This window comes from Nestor notabilis, unplaced genomic scaffold (genome assembly GCF_000696875.1).
Source record: "Nestor notabilis isolate BGI_N333 unplaced genomic scaffold, ASM69687v1 scaffold8922, whole genome shotgun sequence".
Classification (NCBI taxonomy): Eukaryota; Metazoa; Chordata; class Aves; order Psittaciformes; family Psittacidae; genus Nestor; species Nestor notabilis.
Genome location: NW_009917939.1, coordinates 54,680 through 64,570, shown reverse-complemented (window position 1 = coordinate 64,570; position 9,891 = coordinate 54,680). Strand labels below are relative to the sequence as shown.

General features: G+C 40.7%; 1 protein-coding gene across 1 annotated transcript in view; it reads left to right on the top strand.

The window, feature by feature from the left end:
• The first annotated feature begins 201 nt into the window (after nucleotides 1-201).
• PPP2R5A (protein phosphatase 2, regulatory subunit B', alpha) overlaps nucleotides 202-9,891 on the top strand; it is a 42,719-nt gene continuing 33,029 nt past the window's right edge. The window contains exon 1 of the mRNA XM_010009477.1: nucleotides 202-352. Within this exon, the coding sequence (XP_010007779.1) occupies nucleotides 202-352 (151 nt within the window). The remainder of the gene's footprint in view (nucleotides 353-9,891) is intronic.

Genomic DNA, 9,891 nt, shown 5'->3' with positions numbered 1-9,891 from the left:
CCCGCCGTCAGCCCCTGTCCTCCCCTCTTCCCGCCCGTGCGGTGTGCGCGGGCAGGGGGACTTGGGTTTGGCGTTCTCTTGGATTCTGTGGGGGCTTTGTGGTTTTTGTTCAAGCCCTTTTTTTGGCCGCCCGCTTCTCCCTCCGCTTTAATATATGCTTCTGGAGAGCGACGTCCCCCCGCGCCGCCTCACCGCCCAGCCATGTCGGCGGCCATCTCTGCCGCGGAGAAAGTGGATGGCTTCACACGGAAATCGGTGCGCAAGGCTCAGAGGCAGAAGCGCTCGCAGGGCTCTTCGCAGTTCCGCAGCCAGAGCAGCCAGGTGGAGCTCTCGCCGCTGCCCCAGCTCAAAGGTACTCGTTTGCCGTCCTTCCCCCCTCCTCTCCTGCACGCCCCAGCCCTCCGGCTACAGGTGCCCGTGCCCTCGGCCGCCCGGGGCTGTCTTCTTCTGACACCGCTCTCCTGCCCCGCGCTGCCCTGTGGCCGCCTGCCCTGCTTTGTCCTCTGCCCTGCACCCTCTGCCCTTTACCCGTGTCCTCCTCCGCTCCCGGTGCTTTCCAGGGTGCTTCCTCTACTCGTATAAATAGGTGTTGTACAGGTTGGTTCTCCTTTACTGCCCCAGGGACTGACTCCACTAACTCGCCACCCTTTTTCTCGGTAACTTAGGAGGAAGCTTAGGGCTGGCAGGTTTGCTTTTTGAGGGCTTTCTGCGGAAAATGTGGACGGTAAGTTGAGTTCAGGAGTGCAGGGAATCGAGCTCCTAAACCTAGGAGCTGGTGGTGGCTCCTCCCACGGGGGGACTTTGCAAAGAGGAACTCTGTGCCTGTGGCATAACATCCTGAGTTACCGGGGAGAGTTGGTGTCCCTTTCCGTCACTTCTTGGTAGTATTTGAATGGCGTTTTGGCTTATTTTAGTGATCAGGAGTTGCCTCACAGGCCTTCTCCTGCACTCACAAGTGAATCAAAGCTGTAGATGCTGGCACTGCTGACAGTAAAATATATAGTGCAGATTCTATCCTTTGTACTGGAGCTGAAAAGACACAGTTCATTAGATTACAAAAATGAAATGTAAGTTGATTGCAACCTTTGAACATCAAAATAAATTTACAGATATTTCTTTTTCTAAAATTACAAAAGTCTTTATTAGGCAGAGAATGTAAGCTTGTTATTTAAGTATTTGAGAGACACTTGGAAAATAAGAGAGGGAGATTACCTTAACGTGACCCAGCATATTAATTCTACTTCCACAAGTGTTAAAAGTCTTACGGTTTTTTGAAGCTGCATCATATGATGGTGGAAAAAGTCTGATGACTGGCAGCAAATATCCAAAATCTGAATTAAATAGCGCAAACTTTAACATATTCCCAAGATTCTGCATATTTTTGTTTTCCTGTTTGATTTTTATGACTTTTCCACCCATGTCTGTAGTATTTCAAGACTTTCGCTTTTCCCTACTCCCGAGTGGCACATGTACACGAACCATAAGACTGGCTGTTGGCAGAGATGTTATTAAACACAGATAAGCTTGGGCAGGAGAATAACAAGGGGATTTTTAGGGGCTTTTTAGCATGTTTGTTGCAGCAGCTTTGGGTGTTACTTTTAACAACAGCAGGGGTGTTCTTGCTGCATGTTTTGGACTTGCTTTTCTCTGTGAAGTTGTATCCTGTGTTGGTGCACTCGTTTGATTTGAGGGGTTTGTAACCAGAATAATCTGTTTGAAATCAAGATTTAGTTCCTGCCATCCCCGTGCTGCTTTGACAGTGTATTTTCCTCAGAGAGCATTTTTATAAAACAACACTTGAGACCTTGTAAAAAGCACTTGGTAAATGCTGCACATAGGTGGCAGACTTCAGAAAGTTTGAGTCCTGATCCAGCAAACAGTTAAGCATACATACTTTATGCAGGGAGTAATTCCAGCTTCAATCAGCAAAATGTCCAAGTTTACATTCTTTGCTGAGCTGGGACTTTAATATTGAATTTGTAACTCCGTATGATTAAGTCTTACAGTTTTGTGAGTGTGGTTTTACAGCTTTTACTTCTAATACAGAGAAATTTTGCATGGCATCAGCAGCTCAGATGTTTGGAAATTTGAGGCCATAAACTATCAGAGGAATTGCTTCAGTTAGGCCCAGTTTTATAGTGGTTTGAATTGCCTTAAGTTCTTAAATGAAAATCACACCTGTTTTTATGCTTATGATTTGAAGACTTGTCCTCTAAGCCTGCTTCAGAACATAAATTGTGGGCAAAATATGCTTTTATGAGTTATAATATCCAGTTGTCAGGAAGTTGGGCAGCACTATTCTGCATGTTTTCTCCCTTGGGTTTGCGATAGATTTGACCTGAATGTAGCTATAGACATAGGATGATTCCTCTCCAAGTGCCTTATTCTTCTTCCTTTTCTCTCTTGAACTTCCCCTGCCTCCCAAATGTAAAAAGCGTCAAGGAAAGAAAGTGTTTGCTCCCTCTATACGTTTATAAACCGCTTTATTCTAATAAAGGAAAGATGAAGCTTTGCTTTAAAGTTAACATGGAATTCAGTAATAGTTGTGATGCTGACAGTGTGGTATTATCTACAGAGTAGTAGACAGTGTTCTGAGAGGGGCTGTGAAGTACAGTCATTATGCTGATGCCTAAGAGTGCTCAGCATGCACTTAGGAAATTAGATGCAGAGTTTTTGCTTTTCCAGGTATATTCTAATAAATGGTTAAATCTGAGGTGTTTGAAGCCTGTATTGGGAGAAAAGTGGTGTTTTGTAGTTGAAGCAGCTGGGTATTAATTTGCTGTAAAATCTTTTATCTTGTTTATAGTTACTTTTTTCATCACTTTTCAGAAACAAATATTCTAAATGAAATATAAAACTCCCCGATAGGTTTGTGAGACTGGCCTAAAATACCTGCACGGATTTTCCTGGAAGGAGAGACATTCCAGAAGAAAAAGAAAAAGTACTCATCCACTTTAAAAATCACCTTCTTGGGGAGATAATGTCGTGGGTATTTTTTCCCCTTTATCTAGGGACTGTTGTTTGTTTGGCACTGAAATGGCCAGATCAGATTGTGTAACATGCTTTTGTAGTTGTGTTGTTGGAAAGCCTGTAGACAGATAATCTTAAAAGTACATATTTCTGGAGTTAATCGTCCTGCTGCTGTGTATGACCAAAATGCCTTAATTTGGCTGCACAGTGTATCACTACTAGAAGAAATCTATCTGTAACTAGTAGGGAACAGTCTCAAATAGTAGGTGAATTTGTCTTCGGAGGTTTTGTTGAGGGAGTGAGATTGAGATGAGGGGTAGCAAGATTGTGTGTTGTTATTAACATTCAGTTTGTTTATTGTATGGGATTATAGCTATCATTTTAGCTAGAAGCTGAGCAAAACCTGCTTGATGTCAGGATGCATACAATAAACTAGCAATATGTTCTTCAGTTAAGTTAAGCAGGTTTCCTGTGTGTTTATTATTCAGGAGAGTCTCCATTTTACTGTATTCTTTAAAAGCCGAGTAAGAAATCACTGAAGAGCCAGTGACAGTATTTAAAACGTTAAACCTGTTAGAAGCTGAAGTTACTTTTTTTCCCCATCTCCTTTTCATTGTTACTTTATAGTTTACATCATACAAATCCTTTGAAAAACGTACAGCCAAAATAATGTGCTGGTCAACAGCAGCATTTTGTCACTCCATGGGCAATTCTGAGTGTTGAGTTTAAAGGAATCTGGCAAAGGAAGTGTTATTTTTAACATCTTAAGTAATTTTGTCTCAATAGCAAGTTGTTTCAAAACAAGACTGCAAGAGCACCTGCAGTTACCTTCATTTTTTGACAAGAGAGGTGCAGCTTGACCTCAGAGCTTGATCTGACTCAATGTGGTAAAAAGATGCATACTTGTTTCTACCACTTTTGGGTGAAGAAGCATGTAAAAACACAGGTGGAAGTGGTGAATAGAAGACACAGCTTGTTGCTTTTAGTACTGTTAATATGGTCTGTCAGGTTGTAAAGTAAATAATGCCTTTTTCTTTTCCCCTATATACCAAACATATCAAGTGCAGCTGGAATGAATAAACCTTTCCTGGTGCCTTTCTGTGATCTTCTCTGTAGTGAATATCCATTTGGGAAGATGCATGTCACCACAGGCTTATTTACTATATCATGCAAACAAATATGCTATATCAGCAAACAAATACATGAAAAGAAATTCTTAATGTTTGCTTCCAAACATAACTGTCTTCCCACAGAGAACCCCCTGGCCCTTACAGCAGAACAACTGGAAAGTGGTCCAAAAATCTTTCAGCCATAGGCAAGTGATGGTTATAATGATCTCTGTGGGGCTGGGGAAGTGGTGAAGTACCCTGGAATAAGACATGTTTAAGACAACCTTCCGGTATGTAGTTTCAGCATTGAAATATGGAGCCTAAAATAGGTGTTAACAGTAGTATTTTCTTTACTTAACCCCTTGAGAGAGCTTGGTGGGTTTTGGCTGAAAACCAGGTGCTGTGTTCAGGCTGAGCTTTTGTGGGGATGTTCCAGGAAGGCCTAATGAGCTTGCTTATGGGTAGAATTTTAATGTTATTAAATCTATCAGGGTCAGTTCAGACCTTCAACTTTGACTAGTTTGAGTCATATACTGTGTGCTTGAGTGACAAAAATAAGCAGAGTTAAAAACAGCTGAGAGGAATTCTCTTCTCATGTTAAGTTGCCTTTGCTCCCCAAAGGAAAATGTCCTTCAGAATTTTAGGATGGTTTTACTTTTACTACAGCTTTCATACATACTTGTGAAATGTCAATTTGCTGTCTCAGATTTGCATTTTTTTTTTGTATCCCTTGTGATTCATTGTTATTTCCTTTCCTGTAGTTCCTTATCCTCTACCTTTTGTATTCAACATCCCTTGCATCTGCAGTCTTCTCACAGGAGCTTTTCCACAGGAGAAAGAATCTTTATTTCAGATGAAGAATGAGGATGTTCTGTGAGGAATTTAGATTTAACTCTTATGTGTAATCTCAGCAGGGCATACTATAAGGCAGTCAAAACTTCTGGTTAGTGCAGTTGCAATCTTGAGAAACGGAGAACCTATAATAGCTAAAAAACCGTCAAGGTTGTTTTTTAGTATTCTGATGTAGTTCCCTGTTAAATTTTATTTTATTTTTTTCTATATTAAGGAACTGTTCCTAGTTTATGGAGTGGAACATTTAGTCTTTAATTCTTAACAAATCAACCTTTTTTATCCTTAGACTTGAATTTTTGGTCTTAGAATGTACTTCCATCAAGAGCAACTCCTAAATATAGAGCCTATTGACAGTCTTCACATGAACTTTTCTATTTAAATCTTTCACATCTTCTGTGTGCCAGCTTAGGATCAGATTTCTTTTTCCATATTCGTTGCTTTCTAGTTCAGGCAGATATTAGTTTTGCAGGTGCTGAATTTAATGTTAGTTGCTGTAGGAGATACAAATGGAATTGCTTTATTGCTCCAGGCTGTCTGGTCAAAAGAAAATTACTTCAATCTACAGATTTATTTGTGTGTGTATATATATATTTAAGCATCTATCTAAAAAACATTCAGTGTTTTTGAAGAGGTGTGATACCAACAATTCTGGATAGATTAATACTGTATATCAGTGTAGAAAGGGTGTGTGTTGTGTTCTTATGAAAAAAGACCCTTCCATTGGGAAGGGTATAACGTTTAGCTCCTGTGCCATTGTAGTCCTGACTCTTGGTTTAATCTAGCAGGCTAAAATTATATTTATAGTCAGACAACAGTGTGTGGATTTGGAAGGTTGAACCACAGCCAGACTAGATGAATAGGTAGTAAATAATGTCTGGTTTATAAGACTTCTGTGGCAAAATGCTCTATTATAAACTGGACCGACAGTGACAGCTTCTCTTTAATGTCTGAATCACTGATTTTTATCAGAGAGTCACTGAACTAGTTGCTGTGAAGTTTTGTGGAGTTCATGGCCAGTGAAGTATGTTGTCTACAGGATGCCTATTTCATAGGATACTTGCAACTTGAAGGCAGAGCTCCTCATAGTTAAGGTTGCGTACAATTTTCGTTCACAAGACCTTATTCTCAGCTGCTTACAGCATTGCTAAGCTGTTTGGAGTGAAGTTTTCCATGCCAAGTATGGACGGTTTGATTTGGAACTGTTCCTCAGACTAATTTTCTTAGTTTCAGCAAAACCAAGTCGAACTGCTTCTAAGACCAGAAGAAAAATAAATTGTGTAGTGTCGATATTAAGAAAAAAAAGATTAAAAGATAAAAAGAGAGGGACTCTGCATCAGGGACTGGAGTGACAGGACAAGGGGTGATGGGTTCAAACTGAAACAGAAGTAGTTCAGGTTAGAGCTAAGGCAGAAGCTCTTCCCTGTGAGAGTGCTGAGGCGCTGGCACAGGGTGCCAGAGAAGTGGTAAATGCTCCACCCATGGCAGTGTTCAAGGCCAGGTTGGACACAGGGGCTTGGAGCAACCTGCTCTAGTGTGAGGTGTCTCTGCCCATGACAGGGGGTTGGGACTGGATGATCTTAAGGTCCTTTCCAACCCAAACCATTCTATGATTCTAAAAAATAACTGTCTTGAGGCTTAATGTTTGTTGTACTTCAGAACTTAGCACATAGTTCTAGATGAAGATGCATCCAGTTTGGTTCAAATTTCCAAACATGCTCAGTAGCTGTTGCAAGTCAGTAACAAGACTCATGATTCAGTATCTGCTATGCTATTCTATATAGATACTTCAGGATCTACTGAAGTATCTATGCTGAAGGCGAGCTGCTCTCGCCTACTATGCTGTGTGAGGCTGCTGTGCATGGCTTTTCTTTGGTTTTCTTACCTGTAATAGGCACAGCAACTAAGTGTATGGAAAACTTGTTTTTTCTACAAGCAGGAACCCAGAAGTGTATTACTGGTGAGGGGATAGTATGGAAGTGGTGGGCTGGTTAAAGAAGCTTGAGTGGAGAGAGACTGCAGAAGCTACCTCCTGTCCAGTAGCTGTAGTAAGCTCAGTACTTAGAGTCTCAGCGTTCCTGTTGGCCATGGTTTCTTGTCATGCTCTCTTCTAGTTTCTTCATAGTTTGCCTTTGCAAACATGGTTTTTGAACTTCCCATGGTCTGCCTGAAATTTTGTGGGCTCAAGGGCTTTTATTCTGTACATCAGGAGTTGATCGCAGATGAGTTGGCTCTTTACTTGAGAATTTAAAAACGAGAACATAAATGCAGTGACCATGAGTAGCACATGAAATTCACTTTCACTGTGTTGAGTAGTACTGCTGCTGGCTACTACATGTTTGGAGAGGAGGGGAAAGTGAAGCTGAGAAAGGCCAGTGAAATGTAGACGCAGGATACTAGGCCTTAGTATTTTAAGGGTATGAAGTCAATGGGAAGAGATAGCAGTCTGATCAGAATTGTAGGTGACTCGTAGCCTGCTAAAGCAGCAGTATGTATTGATGCTATGAATATGGTGAAGGGAAAGGCTATGCTCGATGACATTGATAGCTTTTGTCAGCTTCATGGATAAGATAGGTTCAGAAGAGAAGTATGAATTTTGCTGTGAGGCTGGGAGATCAAGCTGTTACAACAAAAATGCTGTTTGCACATGTACATTCAAGATGTTCTAATTCTAGTAAGCGATTTTTAAACCCTTGAGAATTGAAGACACTAAAGCTACTCCCTACCATACCAGGAAGACTGTCAGTATGCTGTACAGATTTGCTTTTTCAAAGTACTGACTGAAAGTTTATATCCAAGACCATCACGCACCTGGAGAGTTGTCAAGCTGTGGATAAGAGGCAGAAGCAGCACTGTAGCTCTTCTCAGAAGAACAGAAAGAGGAGGTGGGCTGAGAAAGGGTAGAGAAGGCAGTGTAGCATGGTCCAGTGATCTTAAGGTCCTTTCCAACCCTAACTATTTTATGACTCTGAAGAAGAGCAGGAATAAAAGTCACAGCAATTTGTCTGAATATGAAAGGGGAAACAGCTTGATTTCTGCTCTTTCTGTATTTGAGAACTAGCATAAACAAGGCAACTTTCAGAAGTGATTTAGGAGGTTACTTTGGCTCTGCAGATGTTTGGGCCTTTACAAAAAGAAAACCACAGCTTTTATTTTCTTAATGTCTCCCCAAGTAAAATTCTGTAGGGAAGTGTAGGGGAATAAAATGGATTTAAAAAGAAAAAGAAGTTCTGTTTTAGTGTAATTGAGTAAAGCTTTTGTCAAGTGTATGATGTTTCTCATTCAAAATCCTATCCTGAGAGTAAGGATACATTAAGACTGAAGTCTTGTTAAGCAGCATAAATTTTGGTTCCACGCTGTTGTAACAGCAGCAAATGATGAGACTTGAACTTAGATTTTGAATTCTAGATGTGAAATCAATTTGTGCACTTCAGCACTGTTGTATTCTGTAGGGAAACAGAATCCAGGCATATTTGGAGATGCAAAACTCGGAACCCCTAGAGAGGTGTAGGCTGGGTCCCACAGTACAGCCAGAAAGGACAAGGATTGGTGATTTATATTGCTGTGTGTTTTCCCTTAAGAGCAGGAAGCAGGAGCAAAATAAACTCAGTACATCAAAACTGTGTAAATTCAGTTTAAAAACAGCCAAGAGATTTTGCCAAATGGGAATATACTGAAGTGTAGGATCCCTCGTTACTGAATACTTCATGTTTACAGGTTTTGATAGAACTCTTAGGGTATGATTAAAATTGATGAGAAGTAGCTCAACATTTTATTCAGGAGGCTAAATGTTTAAGTGAAGTGGGTGAAGAGATCCTGCAAGTGCCTGAATATTTGTCTGCTCAGGATGGTGTTAGTCCCATTGAGGTCAGTGGGGTCACTGAATGCAGCAGAACCAGGATTCCACCTGTGTTTCCAGTCGAGTTTAATCTTAGTTCTTCCTACTGTAACACTTACTATGAAGTATCTCATCTGCCTCACAAACCTGAAAATTAAGAAACACTTGTTTAGCCAATTCGTAAAGTTCATATTTATCTGAGGAATTAGTCCAATACCTGTAACTTCCACTTGGATTTACACAGAAATTCAAGGGCAGAGGAATTTTTTCCCTTGGCTTTTGAAAAGCCAGATTGCACGTTTCCTCTGGCACAGATTTCTTATTAAGTTGGTTCCCTATACATCCCCCTTGCACATTTAAAATAGCTAAGTGCTACATGAACTGCAAAGTGAGTTTCTGTACTTCTCTGAAGTATTGTTTAACAGCAGCTACCCTGTGGTTTCAAATAAAAGGTATTTGTACGTTGCACTCAGCACTGATTTTACCATGTGAAAGCAACGTGTTACTTCAGTTTCTGGGAAAACACAAACTTGATTTATAATGTTGACTTGCATTTCCCACTGTGATGCCAAACTGGAGCAACTTCAGCATCTTACCCAAAAATAATTTTATGCTTCAGTAAAGTGAGGAAATGATCGGGGAAGAATACAAATCAATATAATTAAAAACAATATCCCAGACCAGGGCCAATTATGGCATATTTATCAATGCTCACTCATTATAAAATACCATCATTTCAGTCAGACAGGAGTCTGGCAGTTGACTTACAAAAAGGGAACTTATATTGAAATAGTTTCTGTCCTTTCAAGCTTAAAAAGTGCAAATCAGTTTGGTTGGTTCTTTGGGTCTGGTCATGCGAAGTGTTGATGTTCCTGTGACTAGAGAATGGCTTTCGTACAGCACTGTGTAATGGGTACTGGGCTGCAGTTTTGACTGAGTCCATGTGGCACACGACTTTGTCACCTGCTTTTCAGCTGTCTTTGTCTCCTGGTGTAATGTACATTAGAGACTACTACAGCTGTTGGGGTTGGAACAGTAAAATAAGGAGCAGAGCTGTTCAGATTCTTCTTCTTCTAATTCTTAGCAGGGTAAATGTGAAACTGTTCCTGGAGTCTCCCTTGTCAC